This window comes from Oncorhynchus gorbuscha, linkage group LG06 (assembly GCF_021184085.1).
Source record: "Oncorhynchus gorbuscha isolate QuinsamMale2020 ecotype Even-year linkage group LG06, OgorEven_v1.0, whole genome shotgun sequence".
NCBI classification, from domain to species: Eukaryota; Metazoa; Chordata; class Actinopteri; order Salmoniformes; family Salmonidae; genus Oncorhynchus; species Oncorhynchus gorbuscha.
In genome coordinates this window covers 29,425,896-29,453,012 of record NC_060178.1, presented here as the reverse complement: position 1 = coordinate 29,453,012, position 27,117 = coordinate 29,425,896, and the positions used below count along the sequence as shown (strand labels likewise).

General features: G+C 43.1%; 1 protein-coding gene across 1 annotated transcript; it reads left to right on the top strand.

The window, feature by feature from the left end:
• The first annotated feature begins 8,258 nt into the window (after positions 1-8,258).
• On the top strand, positions 8,259-26,505 carry LOC124037081 (protein-glutamine gamma-glutamyltransferase K-like). The gene is made up of 14 exons (XM_046351720.1): positions 8,259-8,458; positions 15,278-15,546; positions 17,730-17,921; positions 18,983-19,234; positions 22,217-22,335; positions 22,467-22,574; positions 22,733-22,910; positions 23,018-23,156; positions 23,299-23,491; positions 23,621-23,774; positions 23,923-24,207; positions 24,323-24,483; positions 24,603-24,739; positions 25,284-26,505. Exons 2-14 carry the CDS (start codon positions 15,279-15,281, stop codon positions 25,426-25,428), a joined length of 2,331 nt encoding a protein of 776 aa, XP_046207676.1. The 5' UTR covers positions 8,259-8,458; position 15,278; the 3' UTR covers positions 25,429-26,505.
• Positions 26,506-27,117: the final 612 nt, after the last annotated feature.

The following is a 27,117-nucleotide window of genomic DNA, read 5'->3' as shown; positions in this document are numbered from 1 at the left end:
CGGGATCAGTAGAAGCCACAGAAGAACTAAACAGACGGGATAAGGCATCAGGCTTGGTGTTCTTGCTACCCGGACGGTAAGAAATCACAAACTCGAAACGAGCGAAAAACAACGCCCAACGAGCTTGACGGGCATTAAGTCGTTTGGCAGAACGGATGTACTCAAGGTTCTTATGGTCTGTCCAAACGACAAAAGGAACGGTCGCCCCCTCCAACCACTGTCGCCATTCGCCTAGGGCTAAGCGGATGGCGAGCAGTTCACGGTTACCCACATCATAGTTGCGCTCAGATGGCGACAGGCGATGAGAAAAATAAGCGCAAGGATGAACCTTATCGTCAGACTGGAAGCGCTGGGATAGAATGGCTCCCACGCCTACCTCTGAAGCGTCAACCTCGACAATGAATTGTCTAGTGACGTCAGGAGTAACGAGGATAGGAGCGGACGTAAAACGTTCTTTTAGAAGATCAAAAGCTCCCTGGGCGGAACCGGACCACTTAAAACACGTCTTGACAGAAGTAAGAGCTGTGAGAGGGGCAGCAACTTGACCGAAATTACGAATGAAACGCCGATAGAAATTAGCAAAACCTAAAAAGCGCTGCAACTCGACACGTGACCTTGGAACGGGCCAATCACTGACAGCTTGGACCTTAGCGGAATCCATCTGAATGCCTTCAGCGGAAATAACGGAACCGAGAAAAGTAACGGAGGAGACATGAAAAGAGCACTTCTCAGCCTTTACGTAGAGACAATTCTCTAAAAGGCGCTGTAGAACACGTCGAACGTGCTGAACATGAATCTCGAGTGACGGTGAAAAAATCAGGATATCGTCAAGATAGACAAAAACAAAGATGTTCAGCATGTCTCTCAGAACATCATTAACTAATGCCTGAAAAACAGCTGGCGCATTGGCGAGACCAAACGGCAGAACCCGGTACTCAAAATGCCCTAACGGAGTGTTAAACGCCGTTTTACACTCGTCCCCCTCTCTGATGCGCACGAGATGGTAAGCGTTACGAAGGTCCAACTTAGTAAAGCACCTGGCTCCCTGCAGAATCTCGAAGGCTGATGACATAAGGGGAAGCGGATAACGATTCTTAACCGTTATGTCATTCAGCCCTCGATAATCCACGCAGGGGCGCAGAGTACCTTCCTTCTTCTTAACAAAAAGAACCCCGCCCCGGCCGGAGAGGAAGAAGGCACTATGGTACCGGCGTCAAGAGACACAGATAAATAATCCTCGAGAGCCTTACGTTCGGGAGCCGACAGAGAGTATAGTCTACCCCGAGGAGGAGTGGTCCCCGGAAGGAGATCAATACTACAATCATACGACCGGTGAGGAGGAAGGGAGTTGGCTCGGGACCGACTGAAGACCGTGCGCAGATCATGATATTCCTCCGGCACTCCTGTCAAATCGCCAGGTTCCTCCTGAGAAGTGGGGACAGAAGAAATGGGAGGAATGGCAGACATTAAGCACTTCACATGACAAGATACGTTCCAGGATAGGATAGAATTACAAGACCAATTAATAGAAGGATTATGACATACTAGCCAGGGATGACCCAAAACAACAGGTGTGAAAGGTGAACGAAAAATCAAAAAGGAAATAGTCTCACTGTGGTTACCAGATACTGTGAGAGTTAAAGGTAGTGTCTCAAATCTGATACTGGGAAGATGACTACCATCTAAGGCAAACATGGGCGTAGGCTTGTCTAACTGTCTGAAAGGAATGTTATGTTTCCGAACCCATGCTTCGTCCATGAAACAACCCTCAGCCCCAGAGTCAATCAAGGCACTGCATGTAGCACCCGAACCGGTCCAGCGTAGATGGACCGACATAGTAGTACAGGATCTAGATGAAGAGACCTGAGTAGTAGCGCTCACCAGTAGCCCTCCGCTTACTGATGGGCTCTGGCCTCTTACTGGACATGAATTAACAAAATGTCCATCAAATCCGCAATAGAGGCACAGGCGGTTGGTGATCCTCCGTTCCCTCTCCTTAGTCGAGATGCGAATCCCTCCCAGCTGCATGGGCTCAGTCTCAGAGCCAGAGGAGGGAGATGGTTGCGATGCGGAGCAGGGAAACACCGTTGATGCGAGCTCTCTTCCACGAGCCTGGTGACGAAGATCTACCCGTCGTTCTATGCGGATGGCGAGAGCAATCAAAGAGTCCACACTGGAAGGAACCTCCCGAGAGAGAATCTCATCTTTGACCACTGTGTGGAGTCCCTCCAGAAAACGAGCGAGCAGCGCCGGCTCGTTCCAGTCACTAGAGGCAGCAAGAGTACGAAACTCTATAGAGTAATCCGTTATGGATCGATCACCTTGGCATAGGGAAGCCAGGACCCTAGAAGCCTCCCCACCAAAAACTGAACGGTCAAAAACCCGAATCATCTCCTCTTTAAAGTTCTGGTAATTGTTAGAACAATCAGCCCTTGCCTCCCAGATAGCTGTGCCCCACTCTCGGGCCCGGCCAGTAAGGAGTGAAATGACGTAAGCAACCCGATCTCTCTCTCTAGTGTATGTGTTGGGTTGGAGAGAGAACACAATCTCACACTGGGTGAGAAAGGAGCGGCACTCAGTGGGCTGCCCGGAGTAGCAAGGTGGGTTATTAACCCTAGGTTCTGGAGGCTCGGCAGGCCAGGAAGTAACAGGTGGCACGAGACGAAGACTCTGGAACTGTCCAGAGAGGTCGGAAACCTGAGCGGCCAGGTTCTCCACGGCATGGCGAGCAGCAGACAATTCCTGCTCGTGTCTGCCGAGCATGGCTCCTTGGATCTCGACGGCAGTGTTACGAGCGTCTGTAGTCGCTGGGTCCATTCCTCGGTCGGATCCTTCTGTCATGCTGGTGAATGAGGACCCAAAAGCGACTTGGCGAAAACAGAGTATTTAATCCAGAATAAACTTTACAAAACAAAAAGCATAATACTACACGTAAAGACGAGAACAGACTGGAGACTTGATCGAGAACTGCAGGTTGCCTCGGGAAGGCACTTGAACCTAGCAGACTCAGACACCTGCTCACCACGCAGCATCTGAGGGAAACACGACACGACAGGGCAAAACATAGACACAGCACGGTGAATTATAGATGAGGATCCGACAGGGCAGGTACGGGAAACAAGGAGAGAAATAGGGACTCTAATCAGGGAAAAGGATCGGGAACAGGTGTGGGAAGACTAAATGATGATTAGGGGAATAGGAACAGCTGGGAGCAGGAACGGAACGATAGAGAGAAGAGAGAGCGAGAGAGTGAGAGAGGGAGGGGGAGAGAGAGGGATAGAAAGAGGGAAAGAACCTAATAAGACCAGCAGAGGGAAACGAATAGAATGGGAAGCACAGGGACAAGACATGATAATAAATGACAAAACATGACACAGGCGAACAAGTCAGAGTCCAAACAATACCAGACGATAGGCAGTCTCGAGGTCAGGCCAGGCAGGGGTCAGAAATCAGATCCGAGTCCAAAACAGTACAAGGGGATAGGCAGACTGGTAGTCTGGGGACAGAAGACAAAGGACTGTTAGACATGGGCTTAATCCTAGACACATGGAATGTAGGGTGAATACCAAAGGTACGAGGCAACAAGAGACAGACAGCAGTGGAACTAAGGACTCTAGAGATGAGAAAAGGACCAATGAAATGGGGGGACAGTTTGCGGGACTCTACCAGAAGGGGCAGGTCCTGTGTGGACAGCCATATACCCTCTGTCCAATGCAGTAGCGGGGAGCTGGAGTCCGACAGCGGCCTGCTTGTTGACGATACCTGGAGTTGGTCTTGAGAAGTGTTACCCGAGCTCTTCTCCAGGTATGTCGACAGAGGCAGACAAACATCTGGGCCTCTTCATCAAATTCTGAAAGGTCCATTTACTGACCCTCACACTCGGGATCTACAGCTCCATCCGATTGAGATTCACATGAATCATCCTTGGGCGTTTCTACTGGCAGAAAGCTGATGTCTAGAAGAAGCTTCCGATGTACCACCTTGGTGTTTCCTTTATCGTCCACCAGCTTATATATGTGTGTATGTAGGTTTCTGTCAATGACTGTGTACACCTTAGCTTCCCACTTTTCGGCAAGTTTTATTTTTCCCCTTTGTTAGCGAGAAGCACCCTGTCTCCGTTGTTCAGGTGAGTGCCTCTGACTTTTCTGTCATAATGTTTGGCCTGTTTCTGTTGTTCTTTAACTGTATGCCGTTGAGCGATGCTCGCTGCTTCATGGAGATGGGACATCAGTGTTTTGACATAGCTACTAAAGTCAACAACCACAGGATCCCTCAAAACTTGCTTGAACATTACACCAACAGGGAGTCTCAGAACGCGACCATACATGAGCTGGAATGGAGCATAGCCAGTGGTTTCGTGTACAGTAGCATTGTAGGCAAACGTTAGAGTTTGTGTGTGCTGCGGCAATTTCTCTTTAGCTTTGAGCGAAGCATATTTCCCAGAGTTTGATTGAACCTTTCCGTTCCCCCATTCTCCATGGGATGGTGAGCAGTTATGTATGACTTGGCGACACCAGAGAGCTTGAGAAGTTCTGCGATTAGCTCACTCTCCAAATTGGCCCCTTGATCTATGTGGATCTGCTCAGCAAACCCATAAACACAAAATACGTTATCGCATATCTTTCTAGCAACTTACTTTGCCGTTTGATTTGAGTATGGAAAGGTGTGAGCTAACTTGGTGAAGTGATCTGTCAGAACCAATACATCCACTGAGCTTGCTTGTTGTCCTCAGCACTCCAAAAGTCAAGACATACTAACTCGAACTGCCACAGAGAGACAGGAAACAAAGGGATATCAACACAGAGGATAATAAGCGACACCTGGAGGGTGTGGAGACACAAGGACAGGTGAACCAGATCAAGGTGTGACAGTTATTGGGATTGCGCAATATGAGAGACAGTTTGTAAGTAATGTGTAAGAACCAGTGGCGATCTGTCATTCAGGGCAGGTGGGGCAGAGCATGTTATTTTGGCATTAATACGTGTCACATATCAGTTTGCAAACAATGTAAAAAATGTTATAAATGTAGTTAATAAAGCCGCATACAAACATGGGCTTTCTTGAGTAAAGCAGCTCCAAAAAGCTCATTGCATTGCTTTCTGTGGTGGGGCAGCCAGCGGAGAATATGGAGCGTAATTGGCTCAGTGTTCTGTTACTCATGGGGACACTACGTCAACTCAAAATCTACGGGGAGAGCTCGAAAATTCAAGCCCCTTGGTTGCTGCCATAGAGTTACATTAGAAGTGCCCATCCAAGAAGGCTCGATGTCATTGGCCACAGATACAATTACCTCGAATCACGTTATAGCTAGCATAGCTTTGATTGGACTGATCATGTCATTCTTTCAAAATCTTAGCTAGCAAGCTAGCAATCATCATAATGAATCAAGTCGACAATCTACTGACAGATCCTTTTCAACCCTTCTCATATGAAGAGAAATAATGAAGAGAAATTATAGATAAAACGTATCGGTGCTCATCGGCCATTGGACATGAACATTACACAACAAGTTGGAAATCACAAATTCAACAATGAGTGGTTTGGAAGGAATCCGTGTCTACCTGCAAAAATTGCAAAGCAATCACTAGCCTGCTATTCAGTGTGGAGTGGGTGAGTGTGTCATGTTCGTGATAAGGACGGGACCAAGGCACAGCGTGTGTCGAGTTCCACATCTTTATTTGCAGTGAAACTTTAAAAAAATAACAAATAACCAAGCGACGAAACGTAACCTCAGTGGTGCTACAAGCACATACACAAGCAATATCCCACAAAAACAGGTGGGAACAGGGACACCTTAAGTATGATACCCAATTAGACACAATGATAATCAGCTGCCTCTAACTGGGAATCATACTCAATCCCAAACATAGAAATTGGAGGATGACAGGTAGGGTGGAGGTGATATGATCCTTGACTAGTCTCTCAAAGCACTTCATGATGACAGAAGTGAGTGCTACGGGGCGATAGTAATTTAGTTCAGTTACCTTTGCATTCTTGGGTACAGGAACAATAGTGGCCATCTTGAAGCAAGTGGAGACAGCAGACTGGGATAAGGAGAGATTGAATATGTCTGTAAAAACACCATCCAGCTGGTCTGCGCATGCTCTGAGGACGCGGCTAGGGATGCCGTCTGGGCCGGCAGCCTTGCGAGGGTTAACACGTTTAAATGTCTTACCTACGTCGGCCATGGAGAAAGAGAGCCCACAGTCCTTGGTAGCGTGCTGCGTCGGTGGCACTGTGTTATGCTCAAAGCGGGCAAAGAAGGTGTTTAGCTTGTCTAGAAGCAAGACGTCTATGACGTGGCTGGCTGTCCTTTTGTAATTCGTGATTGTCTGTGAACCCTGCCACATACGTCTCCTGTCTGAGCAGTTGAATTGCGACTCCACTTTGTCGCTATACTGACGTTTTGCCTGTTTGATTGCCTTGCAGAGGGAATGACTACTCTGTTTGTATTCTGCCATATTCCCAGTCACCTTGCCATGGTTAAATGTGATGGTTCTCGCTTTCAGTTTTGCGCGAATGCTGCCATCTGTCCATGGATTCTAGTTAGTGTAGGTTTTAATAACCAATCAGCATTCAGGATTAGTCCCACCTATTGTATAATACAAAAACAAAGACTCCAGTTAAAACAACTAACACTGTTTTATTCCCCTTGGACATCACTGCACGTGCGATAAAACAGAAGAGCATGTACTACGATATCTTTTTATTATGTTGCTGGATGTTTATCTCCTCCTTTCCAAAAACAAGAACAGATGTGCCTGGGGCGGCCACAGTGGCACTGTTTCACCTTTTGGGGATCTCAGCTTTAAGGTCTGAAAGGCATTTGCTCATTGGGCAAGTCAGGAGTATTTTTGTGTTGGCCAAAGATGATGATCACATGCCCAAAAATGTAAAGTAGCTTTTTTTCACCTAAACACAGGGGAGGAACAAGAAGGACCAGATTACTGGAATTCTTTGCATTTTGTTTGTTATCAGTAAAAACAAAATCACCTGCCCAATGGGGCAACCAAAGAACAGGCTCAACTTCCGCAACTGCTTAGATCACTTGCCCATGGCAATATGGCAACCCTTACCAATACCTCAGTATGTGTGTGTGTGTGTGTGTGTGTGTGTGTGTGTAACTACTCCCATATGTGTGTATGAACCAGTCCATGTTCTCTCCATATGTCTGGGAAGACTTTTAGCTGACATTATTGTACGTTTTTGTGTGTAAGTGAACAATTTGTGTAAATATACGTATACAATCCACAGCAGTTAAAGTTAAGTGGAAAAAGAAAGTGGTGGCATTATTCTATGTAGGTTTGAATTCTGCCAACATGCTGTATTCGTTCTGGCTCGTTAGGAAATTCTTGCAATGACATGTTTCCGTTTCCTGACCCATGGTACCGTGAGCCTGGTTCCTAAGAACCTTTCTACTAAATCTACTTATTAATGATAAATAGTCTACTTCTTACCCTCACTGTTGACAAACAGAAATGAATTTCACTGACATTTATACAAAATAATGGTGAAATGAATGTTACGAGAATGTGAAGCATCAAGTTATAAGATATTGCACTGTCCTGTGATAGGGGCTGTGTTTCTGTTTAAAGAGACCCATGTGGATTTGATTTTACATCACATGAGAATCTCAGATATGTTTTTGTCACCATGAATTCTCTCAGATTGCAGAGCTAACTGTTTTACCATATACAGTATAATACAGCAAATGTGGATACCGTATGACAGGCGTTGTGTTTACATATTTTTAGATTGCACTGTAGTTACAGATCATGTCCTAATGACTGCTCTGTGTTTGGAGGGGTTTGTTTGAGGCAACTTTCCCCTCTGAAGTCACAAGATATATGGGAAATGGCACTTAAAGGGGCTCACATGAGAGTGAGAGTGACATCACAAGTAGATGTCTCATATGTTTGCTTAGGTGTGTGTGTGTGTGTGTGTGTGTGTGTGTGTGTGTGTGTGTGTGTGTGTGTGTGTGTGTGTGTGTGTGTGTGTGTGTGTGTGTGTGTGTGTGTGTGTGTGTGTGTGTGTGTGTGTGTGTGTGTGTGTGTACGTACTGTAGGTTTAGAATCCTTTTTCTTGACTTGTTTAGACAGCACAGTGGTGGAGTTTCTGCATGGAAGCCTGACTGGTTCAACTACTGCATTCATGTGAGCAGTCTCATGACGGATCCCCTGTGTGTAAAGATACATGACTTTTCCTCCCCTTATGAGGTGGGGAGGAGGGTGTGTCTACTGCCTCACAATCTTTAGTTTAAAAGGTCTCTCAAAGACGATATACTAACAGTAGTTCACAGCGGGAAGACCGCATAATCTGTGAAGAGAAGAAGACGCGCACCGCTACCAGGGCAATAGTATTTTGAACCTGCTTATCTGACTGTTCAGTCAGACAAGGGCTGCCAGGTGATTCAACAAACACTTTAACCCATCGGAGAACTCATCACATAGATTACAAAGTAAGTGAATATCTACAAATGCCTATAATTGACATGTTGATTCATTAATTGATGTAATTAATTGAATAATATTTTCCAGTTGATTTACAAATGTTCCATCCTGAGAATAAATCACTTTTCTCCAGGCTAACCCTGGAAGTGTCATTCAAAAGCATATAAAGCATATAAATAGGCCTATGTTTGGATTTGATTGGAGTTTTGATCAAATATTCAAGCCTGATGCTACCTGAGCCTGATGCCATGATAAAGCTGGTGGAGAACCTACAATTCTGGTGCAGTACATATGGCCTACAAAATTACAAGTATAGACTAGCGAATAAGAATTAAATTTTGAAATATAATAAGATGCATACAGTGCCTTTGAAAAGTATTCAGACCCCTTGACCTTTTCCACATTTTGTTACGTTACAGCCTTATTCTAAAATGGATTAAATAAATAACAATTCCTCCACAATCTACACACATTACCCCATAATGACAAAGTGGAAACAAGTTTTTAGGAATTTTTGCACATTTAAAAAAAGTATAAAAGTATTTGGTTTTAAATTTACTTAAGTATCAAAGCAAAAGTATAAATAATTTCAAATAATAATATATGCCATTTAGCAGACGCTTTTATCCAAAGCGACTTACAGTCATGTGTGCATACATTCTACGTATGGGTGGTCCCGGGGATCGAACCTACTACCCTGGCGTTACAAGCGCCATGCTCTACCAACTGAGCTACAGAAGGACCTTATTTTAAGCAAATCAAATGGCACAATTTTCTTGTTTTTTGTACATTTACTGATGGCACTCTCCAAAACTCAGACATACAGTAATTTACAAACAAAGCATTTGTGAGTCCGCCTGATTGGAGGCAGTAGGGATGACCAGGGATGTTTTCTTGATAATTGCATGAATTTGACTATTTTCCTGTCCTGCCAAGCATTCAAAATCTAACGAGTGCTTTTGGATGTCAGGGGAAATGTATGGAGTAAAAACGGCATTATTTTATTTAGGAATGTGGTGAAGTTGTCAAAAAATATAAATAGTAAAGGAGTAGTAGTAAATAGTACAGATACCCCCCAAAAACTTCAGAGATTCCAGTTTTTCTACAGTCAAGACTACGATAGCCCAAGGCTGTTGCCAACCAAAGAAGCCATGACTGACGTTGTTTCCTGTAGTCTCAAAATTATTAAATGTTTTGTTTCTTGTAATAAAGTTTACCTGAAATGGAGCACAATAACATGTATTCAATTCTATAAAACAATGTCCTTCAAAGAAGTTGACTCACCCACGTAAGAATACCTGATGTATCAACTAGACTATGGTTTCTACCTGAGCACATGGAACGTGATAATATCTGCAATTCATATATCAATTCACACTTCCCATATAGATGGTGAAAATTGGCATAACTCTCAGTGCTTGGCCCCTCTTTCCCGCCAAACATTCCTTAGTTTATTAAGAAGTGCTGCGTGAACTAAGCAGTGACTCCACTTCCGTCAGCGGCGTCATTACTGTTGATAGTTAGGACACTTTTTTAGAACCCAGTGTGAACCGGCAGGATTAGCCAATTGGCCGCTGACAAAGTAACAAATGAACTAATTTGTTTGGCCAATCAATTAGTGACCCTGCATCTTACTGCTGGCTGAAGCTAAGCAGGGTCGGTCCTGGTCGGTCCCTGGATGGGAGACCAGATGCTGCTGGAAGTGGTGTTGGAGGGCCTGTAGAAGGCAGTCTTTCCTCTGGTCTAAGGAGATCCCAATGAAACAGGGCAGTGATTGGGGACATGTGTAGGGTGCTGTCTTTCGGTGTCCTGGCGCTCGGTGGTCCCTCATACCATCATGGCCACCTAATCATCCCCAGCTTCCAATTAGCTCATTCATCCCTCTTCCTTCCCCTGTAACTATTCCCCAGGTCGTTGCTGTAAATGAGAATGTGTTCTCAGTCAACTTACCTGGTAAAATAATAACAATAATTCAGTAAAAGTGTAACTGCTGTCAAACAGTTAAACTGTTCAAATAAACCTGCAATGTTATAAGAAATGTATTTGTCTACATTGAAAAACATTGTAATTCAAATAATAGACAGACAGATGTTCACAGAACAGAAAGGGTGCGACTAAGGAAAAGGACCAAAGAAAAAATGTAGAATAGGGTGTGGTAATAAACTAGATTATTTTGTGTGTCCTTATTGTATGATTTCGTGCCTGCATGTCTTTATAATGGATTGGTCTGTTATTTTGAGACCTGCCCTATTTACATCCTCCTTTGTTAAGCCCGTTTCTGCAGTAATTATATCAGAAAAGTAATAACAAAGAAAGAAATCATTCAAGCACTTACAGACATGAGTTCACTCACACGGATACACCTCACCGGCCTACATTACTTGACCCATACAGTATGACTATTTCAACCCTCATCTCATTTAAATACATACGTCTACAATATAAATACATACATCTACTTCACTACATCCACCACAGACTAGCTGTATTCAAACCTGAGGGCAAGCCCTATCAACAGTGACTGCTGTACATAATCAAGTCTACTAGGCAAGGTGTTCAGGTCATGGAAGACTGCTCTAACACAGTAGTATCAGAAACAGGCTTCCACAGTGTACATGATGTATCAGTCAAAGTCTAGCCATGCCGAACCCACAGGCTACTGAAACATGCTCACATTCACTTGTAGCACTTTCAACCCTGGCAGATAAGATGCAGAGCATATTATTTCAAAGCTGACTTGGTTTAAGATGTTGGCAAACATGTTTCATGAGTGGTTGGATGAGCATGAAAATGCTGTAAACCAAATGCCATGGCCGCATAAGTCACCAGATCTCAACCCAATTGAACACTTATGGGAGATTCTGGAGTGGCGCCTGAGACAGCGTTTTCCACCACCAACTAAACGATGAAATGTCTCATGGAAGAATGGTGTCGCATCCCTCCAATAGAGTTCCAGACACATGTCAAGGCACATTGAAGCTGTTCTGGCTCATGGTGGCCCAACACCTATTAAGAGACTTTATGTTGGTGTTTCCTTTATTTTGGCAATTACCTGTATATGAGTGCGTGTCCGTGTGTCTGATGGTTTATGTGTGTGTGTGTGTGTGTGTGTGTGTGTGTGTGTGTGTGTGTGTGTGTGTGTGTGTGTGTGTGTGTGTGTGTGTGTGTGTGTGTGTGTGTGTGTGTGTGTGTGTGTGTGTGTGTGTGTGTGTGTGTGTGTGTGTGTGTGTGTGTGTGTGTGTGTGTGTGTGTGTGTGTGTGTGTGTGTGTGTGTGTGTGTGTGTGTGTGTGTGTGTGTGTTTGTGTGTGTGTGTGTGTGTGTGTGTGTGTGTGTGTGTGTGTGTGTGTGTGTGTGTATATTGCATGCATATCGTGTTTGTGAATGTACGGTATGTGCATATATTTATGTGTAGGCAGCAAGTGTCAGTTATATTTGCACTATTTAGGCATTTCCAATTTTAGTTAGACTGTTCACATATCCCACTATTCCACTTGTTCACATATCTCAGCAGTTGTGCAATTTCTATCTTGAACTCAAAGTCAGTGGAATGTTTTTACACCCTCTCTCCCTCCCATGGTTGTTCTTAAGTCTGAGGTCACATGTGTTAGGTTTAACATTGACGATGAAGAAACATTCCTTTCTCTCTCTGTCTATAATTTAGCCTCAATCTCTCCGCTCCCTTCTTTGATTCTCCTCATTGGCATGTACATAAGTAATGAGGTGGTTGGGCGACTTTAAAGGCCCTGTGCTTTTTAAAATGTGTATTTCTACACTATGAGGTTGTAATAATACTGTGAAATTGTGAAAATTATTATATTTCCCTTTAGTGTAAGAGCTGTTTGAAAAGACCACCTGAAATTTCAGCCTGTTTTGGTGGGATGGAGTTTTGGCCTGCCTGGTGACATTAGTTAATAGATCAATAATCAAGAGTTTAAAACCTCACTGACAATAACAGCTAGTTTTAAGTTTTTCTCTACCAGACAGTCCTAGCAGAATTCTTGCTTTGGAAACTTTTATTTTGAAATAAGCTTCTTTTTTTTGTGTTAATTTTTGACCACTTTAAGTAAAAACAATCACAGTAAGATACTTACCTCTAGAGTCTAAGCCGTGTCTAAGCCAGTAGAGGGGGGGTCTAAGCTATGATATGGAAATGTTTTAAAATGGTCATACCAAGGATCATTTAGCTATTTGATTTAGATTTTTAAGACCCCTTATTAAGGTATCACATTTTTTGGGGGGGGGGGTGAAACTATTTGGCATTACTGCTATTAGCCAATAGAAACACATTGAATAACAGATTCACTTATCCCCTTATTTTAAACTACCTCAATATGTATTTCCATATTTAAAAAAAACTGGTACTGGGACCTTCAGTTGAGTCTTGAGGCTTGTGGCCGTCCTAGAGCAAAACCGACACCATCGTATTCATAAGAGTCCCATCTTTTAATAGAGTGGTCATAATATACTGAACAACAAATATAAACGCAACATGCAACAATTTCAATGATTTTACTGAGTTACAGTTCATATAAGGAAATCAGTCAATTTTAATGAATTAATTCATCCCTAATCTAAGAATTTCACATGACTGGGCAAGACCCACTGGGGAGCCAGGCCTTAATTACAGACAGAAATACTCAGTTTCATCAGCTGTCCGGGTGGCTGGTTTCAGACGATCCCGCAGGTGAAGAAGTCGGATGTGAAGGTCCTGGGCTGGCGAGGTTACACGTAGTCTGTGGTTGTGAGGCCGGTTGGACGTAATTCTCTAAAACAACATTGAAGGCAACAATTCTCTGGCAACAGCTCTGGTGGACATTTCTGCAGTCAGCATTCCAATTGCACTCTCCCTCAAAACTTGAGACATCTGTGTAATTGTGTTTTGTGAAAAACAGCACAAAACACAAGGGCTCATTGAGATTTCAAATCTCTTTTTCAAGAGCGTCCTGGCCAAGATAGGCAGCACCAAGTCATTACAAAAACTACAGACAAACAACATGAAAAACTACAAGTAAATCTAGTAAAAACCATAGAATTCACAAGAGAATAACAAAATCAAAAACAGCAAATTAAAAACATTGACAGGTCAGGGGATCAGTCTCAAAATCATTCATCAGTGATTTAAAAATACTAATTGGGACAAGATCTTCCAGTTTAAAAGTATTTTGTAAGGCGTTCCAAGACGATGGCGCAGAGTACATAAAAGCCCTTTTACCAAATTCAAATTCATTTGGAACAGTTAGCAGGACAAAGTCCAGCGAAAAAAGAGTGTACCCACCACATTTCTGAACAATAAAAATGCCCAAATAAAAAGATAGTAAACCCAAAATGGCTTTGTAAATAAAAGTATACCAGTGCCTGAGCCTACGAGTGACTAGAGAAGGCCAGACAACCCTGGTATACAAAGTACAGTGGTGCGTAAGGGTTTTGCAGTTTAAAATACATCTCAAAGTGCCATGGTAAAGGGTGTCAATTGATATAAAACACTGAGCGGAAGCATTCATATATAAAATATCCCCATAGTCTAGTAAACGCATAAATGTAGCTGATACTAGCCTCCTTCTGGCTTCAAAAGAAAAACAGGCCTTATTCCTAAAATAAAATCCCAATTTCAGCTTCAATATTTTGTAAGTTGTTGAATATGCGATTTAAAATAGAGGCCGTCATCAATTAAAATTCCAAGATATTTATATGACGTTACAACCTCAATCTCTTTGCCCTGACGGGTAGTAATAGGTAACAGGTTCAGAGGTCTATTTCTTGCTTTAGAAAACACCATTAGTTTAGTTTTTGTCAGTATTGAGGATAAGCTTCAATTGACACAAGGTATGAATAGTATAAAAAGCAGGGCACAACAGTAAATAACAGTATCATCAGCATTTTGCGCATCTTGGACATTTTTGTCTAAATCATTTATATAAATAGTGAATAAGAGATGACCAAGTACAGAGCCTTGGGGCACACCATTAAAGACAGACAATTTATCAGACATAAGCCCATCAAATTGAGTGCACAGAGTTCTATCAGACAGATAGTTAGCAAACCATGCAACTGCATGCTCTGAAAGACCTACACTTGACAATCTCTGCCTTAGTATAGCATGATCAACTGTATCAAAAGCCTTAGAGAGATCAAGAAAAGTGAGACACAGTGCTGTCTTTTGTCAAGGGCTTCAGTTTTATCATTTAAAACCTTCATGGCTGCTATAATTGTGCTATGCTTCTTCCTGAAACCTGATTGGTACATTGATAAAATATAGTTAGTAAATAAAAACTGATGATTAAAAATAATTATTAACAGTGGTGTAAAGTATAGAAATAAAAAATACTTTAAAGTACTATTGTAAAGTACTACAGTGTTTTGGGGTAAGTGTGCTTTACTATTTAGATTTTTGACAACTTTTACTTTTACTTCACTACATTTCTATAGAAAATAATGTACTTTACTTGAGTAATTTTCTGTTAAGGTATCTTTACTTTTACTCAAGTATGACAATTGTGCGTGTGTGTGTGGTGGGGGGAATGAAATAAAAAGGGGTTGGATAAAAGAGAGTGGAAGAAGAAGAGGAGTTTATGGGAGAGACTGGACACATAATAGGAGAGTTAGGAGGGGTATTAATATATTCATGCGATCACAAGTGATGAGTATACCATAGCTTTAATTCACTCATTAGGCGAGAGGACTACATTTGATTTGTGATGCACATTGGCCAATTATAATGACAATTGTTCAAAAGGTTATTGGATGGATCTGGATTGAGGATAGAGTTCTAAGCACAAGGCAAAGTGACAACAATACATGCCACTCTCTGTTTTCTTCTGATTCTCAGGATGCCTGTGGAAACACCATCAGTCAGAAACACGTCTACAGTTGGTCGCTTCCCATCAGTCACACTGGGATGGGAGAAAGATGAGGAGCCAGAGAAGAACACAGAAGAAGGGGGGTGTCGACAATGGTTACGTAAGATCTGTCCTTGTTGCTGTCAAAGACTGAGCAAAGATGATGACATCGCAGATAAGGTTGTCACAGGGATCGATGATGCAGACGAGCTTGTGGGGAATGGAGACAAGCCAGTCACTAATGGAAGTAACCTTGAAGGTAATTTACACTTTTAAAAATACCATACAGTCGCTAGTGAAAGTCTATACACACCCCTTGCAGTCTTCATTTTGCTGCCTTATAAATTAAATCTTCAATTGGATTTCCTTCCTACCTATCGACACAAGCTACTCCACATTTTCAAAGTGAAAGTGATAAAAAATGAAGATGTATTGATTGCGTATGTCTTCACACCCCAGAGTTAATAAGCATGCCCATCACATGATGCTGCCACCACACTAATTAAAAATACAGAAGATCAACAACATTGCATTCACTCTCCTTATGGAAAACGTGATCTATGATCTTAGTTAATATGATAGCATGTGACAACATGTAAAGCAACATGTGATAACATGAAACTACACATGTGAAAACATGTAATCACATGTGAATTGTTCCAAAAATGAAATTCACATGAAATTTCATGTGGGGTCATGTGATTTTCCATGTGTGAAATCGTGTGGTTTTTTTCTGTAAGGATTCAAATGACTGGCCTGTGTGACAAAGTGAAAGAAGGAATCCTGTGTTAAAAAATAAACTCTATTATATTTGCAACAAGGCCATTAAGTAATACTGCAAGACAACAGGGTAAAGAAATTTGCTTTTGGCCTAAATAAAAAAATTCAGGTTTGGATCAAATTCAATACAACGCGACACAAAGTAAAAACCTCTGTATTTTCAGGTATTGTGGTGGCACCATCATGTTATGGGTATGCTTGTCACCGGCAGGGACTGGGAGGTTTTTCAGGATCAAAAGTAAATATGAAAGGAGATAAGCCCAGGTAAAAAGTTAGAGGAAAACTAACCACAGTCTACTGAAAACCTAACCCTGGGATAGAGTTTTATTTTTCAGGGGTACAATTACTCACATGTTAATGCCAACGACCCACCAGAATGACTTTCCAAGAGTTGTTGAGTTTCCCTGAGTGGTCCAAATCTGGCTTCTTCACCTGCGGGATGGTCTGAGATGAGCCACCAGGACAGCTGATGAAACTGTGGGTTTGCAGAACCGAAGAATTGCTGCACAAACTGTCAGAAACTGTCTCAGGAAAGCTCATTTGCGTGCTCGTTGTCCTCATCGGGGTCTTGACCTGACTGCAGCCACCTTCTATGGCCAGTGGCACGCTGGTGAAGTGTGTTCTTTACGGATTTATTCCGGTTTCAATTGTACCGGGCAGATGGCCGACGGCCTGTATGGCATCATGTGGGCGAGCGGTTTGCTGATGTCAACATTGTGAACAGAGTGCCCCAAAGTGCCAGTGGGGTTATGGTATGGGCAGGAATAAGCTACGGACAACGAACACAATTGCAGTTTATCGATGGCAATTTGAATGCATAGAGATACTATGACCAGATCATAAAGGTCATTGTCATCCCATTCATCCTCCACTATCACCCCATGTTTCAGCATGATAATGCACGGCCCCATGTCGCAAGGATCTGTACACAATTCCTGGATGCTGAAAATGTCTCAGTTCTTCCATGACCTGTAGAGTCACCAGACATGTCACCCATTGAGCATGTTTGGGATGTTCTGGATTGACGTGCACAGCAGCGTGTTCAAGTTCCCACTAAGTTCCCAGCAACTTCGCACAGCCATTGAAGAGGAGTTGGACACCATTCCACAGGCCACAATCAACAGCCTGATCAACTCTATGTGAAGGAGATGTGCCACACTGTCTGAGGCAAATGGCCCCACCAGATACTGACTGGTTTTCTGATCCACGCCCCTACATTTTTTAAAGCTATCTGTGACCGTCAGATGCATATCTGTATTCCCAGTCGTGAAATCCACATGTTATGGCCGAATGAATTTATTTCAATTGACTGCATTCCTTATATGAATTGTAACTCAGTAAAATCTTTTAAATAGTTGCATGTTGCATTTATATTTTTGTTCAGTGTATTAACTCTGGGCTGTGAAAACATATACAATCATAACAACTTGATATTTTTTTACATGTATTATTCATTTGGAACATTTTAGATCATTTTCTTTCACTTAAAGAAATTGGAGTAGGTTGTGTTGATCTGTAAGACAAAAAATGAATTTAATCCCTTTTTAGATTTAATTTCAAGAATTGAGCATTGCATTTCATTGTTACTACGCAAGACATTGTGACATTTGTGACAGAATGGTTGACTTTAATATGAACTTCCCTCTCTTCCTGTTGTCTCAGAGCTGTTGTTGATTGTGCGGTCCATTGACCTGATGAAAAAAAATAAAGGTCAGAACCGCATGGAGCATCACACAGACCGTTACTACGGTGATGGCCTCATCATCCGCAGGGGTCAGATCTTCATGATGTGGCTTGACCTCTCGCGACCTTACAATTCCAACACGGACAGACTCCACCTGGAGCTTAGGACAGGTCAGTGAGACATTCTGCTGAATCATGAAGGGTTACAATGACACAAAAATGTCCTCCCTAGTTCCCCTGATGGGAAGCCATAGGGCTAACAAGTGCACATGATAACAGTAAGCCCTTTATAACCAATCATGGGAACTGACAGAGTAACTAGTTGGTTGTGTGTTTTTCTTTATTGGCATGAGCTTGTGTGTCAGTGTGCGCTTGTGTCTTGGAACGGCCCTGTGCTTGCACCATGTTTTGGTGATTATCACCATGGTAACTGGAGTTATGCATGTGGTTTGTGGCAAGCCTCCAGTGTTTAACAGGAGCCTGCCTCTCTCACAGTCCTGCAAAATCCCATCTTTCCACTGATAATTCATTCCTACCATAAACAGCTTCGCCAACCAACCCATCAACTAATTTCACCATGCACTTTCAGCTTCTAGATTGTAATATTTATCTTAGAGATTAATTGAATATGAGTGTGTACTGAATGAGAGATGTGTATTAATAGACAAGCAGCTATATAGCAGCTGTATAGATCTGCAGAATGAGTGTACTGCGGGTGGATTGTAGATGCGTGTGTGTGTGTGTGTGTGTGTGTGTGTGTGTGTGTGTGTGTGTGTGTGTGTGTGTGTGTGTGTGTGTGTGTGTGTGTGTGTGTGTGTGTGTGTGTGTGTGTGTGTGTGTGTGTGTGTGTGTGTGTGTGTGTGTGTGTGTGTGTGTGTATGTGTGTGTGTGTGTGTGTGTGTGTTTGAGGAAGAGAATGTTGCTCTGCTTGTTTTCTCAAACACACCCTGTTAACACCTTGGGTGCAGTCACCAATCTGACATAGAACTCTTTTAGGAAGCAATTTCTTGATGCCATTAATAACTAACTACAGATTATAAATCAACACGTGTGTTTTATTACCAAATGAAATACCTGTTTTTGCCAACAAACCAACTTCATGTTATTTTTTTCATGACAGCAATAAATAAAAAATTCAGCTAAAATAGGAGTAAGAGAAATTGCACGACAGAATTTCAACATATTTAATTCTATGATACTGAATAATATTTGTTTGTGTCTGTCTGGGATAGGACCCTTGCCTACAGTGGCAAAGGGCACCCATGTCATCATCCCATTGGTTGAGGAGCTGGAGGATGACCGTTGGGAGGCCAAGATTGTGCAACGGGACGGCAAGAGGCTCAAGCTGTCCATCAACTCCCCGCCCACAGCTGTGATTGGCCGATACCAGCTCACCGTGGCAACGCAAAGCCCAAAGGGGGAGGCCACATCTACACATGACCCTGGGAATGACATCTGCATGCTGTTTAACCCCTGGTGTAAAGGTGAGAGAGAGAGAGAGAGAGAGAGAGAGAGAGAGAGAGAGAGAGAGAGAGAGAGAGAGAGAGAGAGAGAGAGAGAGAGAGAGAGAGAGAGAGAGAGAGAGAGAGAGAGGGAGGGAGGGAGGGAGGGAGGGAGGGAGGGAGGGAGGGAGGGAGGGAGGGAGGGAGGGAGGGAGGGAGGGAGGGAGGGAGGGGGAGGGGGAGGGAGGGAGGGAGGGAGGGAGGGAGGGAGGGAGAAAAAAATACAAAAATGTGCACACTGCCCACAAAATGAGGTGGAAACTGAGCTGCACCTCCTAACCTCCTGCCCAATGTATGACCATATTAGAGAAACATATTTCCCTCAGATTACACAGATCCACAAAGAATTGGAAAACAAACCAGATTTTTATAAACTCCCATATCTACTGGGTGAAATACCACAGTGTGCCATCACAGCAGCAAGATTTGTGACCCTGTTGCCACAAGAAAAGGTCAACCAGTGAAGAACAAACACCATTGTAAATACAACCCATATTTATGCTTATTTATTTTCCCTTTTCTACTTTAACCATTTGTACATCGTTACAACACTATATATATATATATATATATATATATATATATATATATATATATATATATATATATATATATGACATTTGTAATGTCTATATTCTTTTGGAACTTTGGTGAGTGTAATGTTTACTGTTCATTTTTATTGTTTATTTCACTTTTGTATATAATCTACCTCACTTGCTTTGGCAATGTTAGCATATGTTTCCCCTGCCAATAAAGCCCATTGAATTGAATTGAATTGATCAAATCAATACAGTGAAATGCTTACTTACAGGCTCTAACTAATAGTGCAAAAAATGTATTAGGTGAACAATAGGTAAGTAAAGAAATAAAACAACAGTAAAAAGACAGGCTATATACAGTAGCGAGGCTATAAAAGTAGTGAGGCTACATACAGACACCGGTTAGTCAGGCTGATTGAGGTAGTATGTACATGTAGATATGGTTAAAGTGACTATGCATCAGAGAGTAGAAGTAGCGTAAAAGAGGCATTGGCGGGTGGTGGGTCAGTGCAGATAGCCAGGTTAGCCAATGTGCGGGAGCACTGGTTGGTCGGCCCAATTGAGGTAGTATGTACATGAATGTATAGTTAAAGTGACTATGCATATATGATAAACAGAGAGTAGCAGCAGCGTAAAATAGGGGTTGGGGTGTTGGGGGGGCACACAATGCGAATAGTCCGGGTAGCCATTTGATTACCTGTTCAGGAGTCTTATGGATTGGGGGTAAAACTGTTGAGAAGCCTTTTTGTCCTGAACTTGGCACTCCGGTACCGCTTGCTTGCTATGTGGTAATAGAGAGAACCGTCTATGACTGGGGTGGCTGGGGTCTTTGACCATTTTTAGGGCCTTCCTCTGACACCGCCTGGTGTAAAGGTCCTGGATGGCAGGCAGCTGAGCCCCAGTGATGTACTAGGCCGTACGCACTACCCTCTGTAGTGCCTTGCAGTCAGAGACAGAGCAATTTCCGTACCAGGCAGCAATGCAACCAGTCAGGATGCTCTCAATGGTGCTGCTGTAGAACCTTTTGAGGATCTCAGGACCCATGCAAAATCCTTTTAGTTTCCTGAGGGGGAATAGGCTTTGTCGTGTCCTCTTCACGACTGTCTTGGTGTATTTGGACCATTCTAGTTTGTTGGTGATGTGGACACCAAGGAACTTGAAGCTCACAACCTGCTCCACTACAGCCCGGTTGATGAGAATGGGGGCGTGCTCGGTCCTCCTTTTCCTGTAGTCCACAATCATCTCCTTAGTCTTGGTTACGTTGAGGGATAGGTTGTTATTCTGGCACCACCCGGCCAGGTCTCTGACCTCCTCCCTATAGACTGTCTCGTTGTTGGCGGTGATCAGGCCTACCACTGTTGTTTCGTCTGCAAACGTAATGATGGTGTTGGAGTCGTGCCTGGCCATGCAGTCATGGGTGAACAGGGAGTACAGGAGGGAACTGAGCACGCACCCCTGGGGAGCTCCAGTGTTGAGGATCAGCGTGGCAGATGGGTTGCTACCTACCCTCACCACCTGGGGGTGGTCCGTCAGGAAGTACAGGATCCAGTTGCAGAGAGAGGTGTTTAGTCCCAGGATCCTTAGCTTAGTGATGAGCTTTGAGGGTACTATGGTGTTGAACGCTGAGCTGTAGTCAATGAATAGCATTCTCACATAAGTGTTCCTTTTGTCCAGGTGGGAAAGGGCAGTGTGGAGTGCAATAGAGATGGCATCATCTGTGGATCTGTTTGGGCTGTATGCAAATTGGATTGGGTCTAGGCTTTCTGGGATAATGGTGTTGATGTGAGCCATTACCAACCTTTCAAAGCACTTAATGGCTACGGACGTGAGTGCTACGGGTCTGTAGTCATTTAGGCAGCTTGCCTTTGTGTGTGAGAGAGAGAGAGAGAGGGAGAAGGAGAGAGAGAGGGAGAAGGAGAGAGAGAGGGAGAAGGAGACAAACAAGGAAGAAGTCAATTAGTTAATACAAAGAGAGCTTGTCCCTGTCCTCAGCCAACCCTTCACTCTTAGAAAAAAGGGTTCCAAAAGGGTAGAACCCTCTGTCGAAATTATTCTACATGGACCTAAAAGGGGTTCTACCTGGAACCAAAAAGGTTTCTTCAAAGGGTTCTCCTATGGGGACAACCGAATAACCGTGTTAATTGTTTACTCCATGTGTAACTCTGTGTTGTCTGTTCACACTGCTATACTTTATCTTGGCCAGGTCGCAGTTGCAAATGAGAACTTGTTCTCAACTAGCCTACCTGGTTAAATAAAGGTGAAATAAAATAAAATAAAAATTCTAGATGGCACTGTTTATTTTCTAACAGTGTAGGCTCAGAGACTCTCCATAGTTTTCACCCTCATTTCAGGCTGATGACATCACACAATTTAATTGTTTTCCTTTTGAACAACTGGATACAACCTCTCTCTCACTCTCCGTCAGATGACACAGTGTACATGGAAGATGGCGATGAGAAGAACGAGTATATCCTGAATGATGTTGGAAGGCTCTACTACGGCACAGAGAACCAGATTGGTTCAAGAACGTGGAACTATGGACAGGTGAAGGAACATGAAGATTGTAAGTCAGTTGATGATAAAATGTTCTGAGTAGGACAGACCTAACTAACATCTTTCTATCATTGCCCCTGCTTCTCTCTCTCTCCTTCCATCTCTCCCTCTCTATTTCTCAGTTTGACAAGGGGATCCTGGATGCCTGTCTTTATGCTTTGGAGAAGAGTGCGACCCCCCCCTCAGGTTGGGGAGACTCTGTCAACGTGGTACGAGTCATTTCAGCCATGGTGAGTCCTCCTCGCAAACACAGGGCCTACATTTTAAAACTTCACAATATCACCTCTAACCTCCCCTCTAAGTCCAACCAATGTCCAACCAAACTGGCACCTCATTATTCCAACTCTAAACTGAATCCAAAGTGAACTCGTACTCTCCTTTATCCCAGATCAACTCCCCAGATGACTGTGGGATCCTGGAGGGGAACTGGTCAGGGAACTATGCGGGCGGGACTTCCCCTACATCCTGGAGTGGCAGTGTGGACATCCTGAATAAGTACCATAAGGACGGAGGCGCACCGGTCAGATATGGCCAGTGCTGGGTCTTCTCTGGGGTCACCACCACAGGTGTGTTTGTACGTCTTTGGATAAATCAAATGACTTATCTGAGGGAAACTTGATTGCCATGTTGCTATGCAACAACCCCTAACCTCTCACCCTCCAATCTCTTCCAGTCTTGAGGTGTTTGGGCATTCCCTCCCGTAGTGTGTCCAACTTCAACTCCGCCCACGACACAGATGTCTCCTTGACAACAGACGTGTATTTCGATGAGAAGTTGGAGTCTATAGATCACCTCAACTCTGACTCCATCTGGTGAGTAGAATATAATCATACTCTCTGACTCATGGTATCATTCAGTACTACATCATCTTAGTCATGTCATCACACACCACTTATGTAAATACAATGTAGATTTACTAGATTACATCTAAGTTATAACCCATTCCCGCTTTAGGAACTTCCATGTGTGGAACGACTGTTGGATGGCTCGTCCAGACTTGCCACCCGGCTATGGCGGCTGGCAGGTAGTAGACTCCACCCCCCAGGAGACCAGTCAGGGTACATACCGCTGTGGCCCCGCCTCCATCAATGCCATCCGTAACGGACAAGTGTTCCTGAAACATGACTCACCATTCGTCTTTGCCGAGGTGGGTCTCTAGTGTGTCTTCTCCCTTCCTTTCTCTCAGATGCAGTGATGACCTCACTTGCCCCTAGTCTCAGATGTCCTCCATCTCAACCATCTCTACCTCTCTCTCTCTGCTGTACCTGTACTGTAGGTGAACAGTGATAAGATCTACTGGCAGAGGAACCTGGATGGCACCTTCACCCAGATCCACAGTGAGAAAAACGCAGTGGGCCACTGTATCAGCACCAAGGCTGTCGGCTCCGATGAACGCAATGACATCACAGACCTTTACAAGCACCCAGAAGGTAGCTTCACATAGCAGTGCAAACATTAACAAACACTGGGTAGCATTGTACATCATAGTTTCATTGCCATACCTATACAAGCAGACTCCTGTATAAGAACCCAGAGGTTAATATCTATTTTATTTTTTCTTATTGTTATTCTTTCCAGGCACAGAGGAGGAACGCATCGCTGTGGAGACTGCAAGTCGCTATGGCTCCAAACCAGATGCCTACTCCTCTCCCATCGCTCGGGATGTATCCATAGAGGTGACCATGGATGGGGAGGGGCCACGCATGGGGGGAGATGCAGAACTGACCATTGTCATGCGCAACGCTAGTTCTCTACCACGCACCATCAACCTCCACAGCCAGGTGGCAGTCATGTACTACACTGGTGTGGTCAAGGCTACTGTCAAGAAGGACCAAATTCCTGTGGAGCTGCTACCCAATGAAGGTGAGCCACTGGGAAATGTCTTCTGTTACGTATATCGGGGATGTTCAGTCAGACAGTGTTATTCATTGCATGTCCAGGTTTTTCTCACCCTAGTCCTGCCTCCCTCTCCTAACAGTGAAGAACCTGGAGTGGATCCTTCAGTACCAGAACTACCAGGACCAGCTTGTGGACCAGGCTGCTCTGATGCTGACCCTGTCGGGCAGGGTCAATGAGACACAGCAGGTTCTGGCAACTCAGTTCAGCTTCCGCCTCCGCACCCCTGACCTCATCATTAAGGTAAGCAGAAACAGAATGAATTAATATCTCCATAAATATCCATCTGAAAATTGTCTGTTGACAACATAATCCAGAGATGTTCTGTAATGATAAGGTTTCCATATACTTTTCCCTCCTAGCCAGTAGGGGAGGCTGTGGTGGGGAAAAAGATGGCGGCTGAGATCTCCTTCACCAACCCTCTGCCATGCACGCTGAAGGGAGTGGTGTTCCGTGTAGAGGGGCTGGGCCTGCAGAGTGTTCGACAGATCACTGTTGGGTGAGAAACTATGTTCGCATACATTCTGCTTGCCCTATCTCTTTGTCACTCCATTCATCACATGGACATACATAAATATCCTGTAACCAGGGTTGGGGTCAAATCCAATGTCATTTGAAATTTGAATTCAATTCTTGAATTCACTCGTGAAGTGGAGAATTTACACTGATTAAAACTTGAAATTGTGGAATAGGAATTGAATTGGAATTATACTGTTTAACTTTTTTAATTGGAATTTAATTGGCATTGTAAACCATTTAATATTTGGAATGTAATTGAATTGGAATTCTATATATTTACATTTACATTAATGGACGTAGTTTCAACAAATATACTGTAGGATTTGTTTTGAATCATTTCAAGCTGTACTCCTATATTTCCAGTATAGCTAGACTGTCTGAAGCCTGAAGGAATTGAATTCAAATTGGAATTTTTTGTATTTCTGTATGACACTATACTCTCTGTCAATCTGTGGTGCATGTAGTCAATCTTCCTTCATGTTATGAACAAGCGCAGTACTGAGTATCTCTATCATATCTCTCAGTGACGTGGCCAGTCGCTCCACTGTGGTTCAGACGGAGGTCTTTGTCCCCACCCTGCCTGGACCCAGGAAACTGTTGGCTTCACTGGACTGCAAACAGCTCACACAGGTCCATGGTGTTGCTGACATCAACGTGAAGGAGAAATAAGTCTTCAGACACCATAGACCTCTCTTGGTCTGCTTGGCTATTGAGGCATAATCACTATGGAGGTCAGAAGAAATCATCTCCCTTCCACTTCCCCCTACCAGAGCACTGGTGTTGCTGTTGAGTCAATTATGATGTTCGAAAGTACAGGTTGTGAGACAGGAAAACCATACACCATGCAAGACAAACATTTTCTATAGTCATGTTGTCACATATTTTTCCATTCCTCCCTCTCAATATCAGATTGGACCTGTATAATGTGCCTTGAAGTGGCTAAACGAATGATTGCAGCCCTTACAATAATACTGTATACAGAATGTGTGGCATGTTCTGTTGACAGAACGTTATGCATTATCTATGACACCATCAGATTTATCTCAGCTATTATTTATCACTTAATAGAAGGGCTTTGTGTTTACTTACACTGTGCAATTATCTAATACTTTGGTGTTATTATTAACTTCTAAACGTTGTTATGGATTTTAAGAGATCGGTTCTTTCAAACACATGTCCATGCTTATGCGGCAGGGCGCCTAGTGGGTAGAGCGTTGGGCCAGTAACCGCAAGGTTGCAAGATTGAATCCCCGAGCTGAAAAGGTACAAATCTGTTGTTCTGCCCCTGAACAAGGCAGTTAACCCACTGTTTCTAGGCCGTCATTGAAAATAAGAATTTGTACTTAACTGACTTGCCTAGTTAAATAAAGGTAAAATTAAAAAATGTAAAAATGCACTACATGTAGTGTGAATGTCTAAAAGTCTTTCCACTTGAACTGGATGAACAAATCAGTATTAGGAAGTCAAGTTACATCTGCTCCATCCCATGCTTTTTAGATCCAGGTTTTGTATTAACATCAGATGTGCTGTTATTTTGCACTTATCAACTCCATATTAAGTACACAATTAGCTCTGAACTAAATGAAGCACCCAAGGTAGAGGTTTATGACAGAAACGCTGAAATGGCAGCTACACGCGTTTATTTTTTTCACAAACAGCATTTAATCTGTAACTGTTTTAATAGTGTATTGTATTTGTGTGCTATTTACATTTTTATACTATGTGAGTAAATTAATTCCACTTAAATACTTTGTCCTTATTATTATGTGTGTGTGAGAGAGAGAGAGAGAGAGAGAGAGAGAGAGAGAGAGAGAGAGAGAGAGAGAGAGAGAGAGAATTGGTAGTGACAGCAACAGGTTTACCCAAGTACATGTTATGAAAGAGTTTATATTTTAATGATGTAAGTGTTCAGTTTGACATCATGCACAATTATGAACACACTCCCTCATGCACATACATAAACTGTAATGTACAAATCACATCTTTCTACATTTATTTGGCCATTTTCCTATTCAATAGTTCATTACAACACGTGATATTGGCAGTCATAAGTCAACCCCTTAAGTCAAGATACTATAATGGTACCTTATTGTCAGTCATGACATGTCATGACATGTCAAGCCTCTTGAAAAGGAACACTTTTTTTAAAGCCTATAGTGGTTGGCACTGAGCTAATCAGCCTCTGCCAACAAAACTCACACAGTAGGCTGTATTATATAAATAAAATTAAGCAGCATTGTTAAATTAGTCACACACACACAATCACTCATTCTCAGTCTACATTATCACAGATGGTCTACACAACTCTGTTGAACTCCTCAGGCTGATCAACATAGACCTGATGAGCAGCTCCCTCAA

What these genes read in the sequence shown, in the direction of transcription:
- LOC124037081 (XM_046351720.1), top strand. Translation starts at nt 15,279, where the DNA reads ATGCCTGTGGAAACACCATCAGTCAGAAACACGTCTACAGTTGGTCGC. An exon ending in CTCAACTCTGACTCCATCTG is followed by an intron (nt 23,157 to 23,298) that starts GTGAGTAGAATA and finishes TTCCCGCTTTAG; the next exon opens with GAACTTCCATGTGTGGAACG. An exon ending in GTTCGACAGATCACTGTTGG is followed by an intron (nt 24,740 to 25,283) that starts GTGAGAAACTAT and finishes CATATCTCTCAG; the next exon opens with TGACGTGGCCAGTCGCTCCA.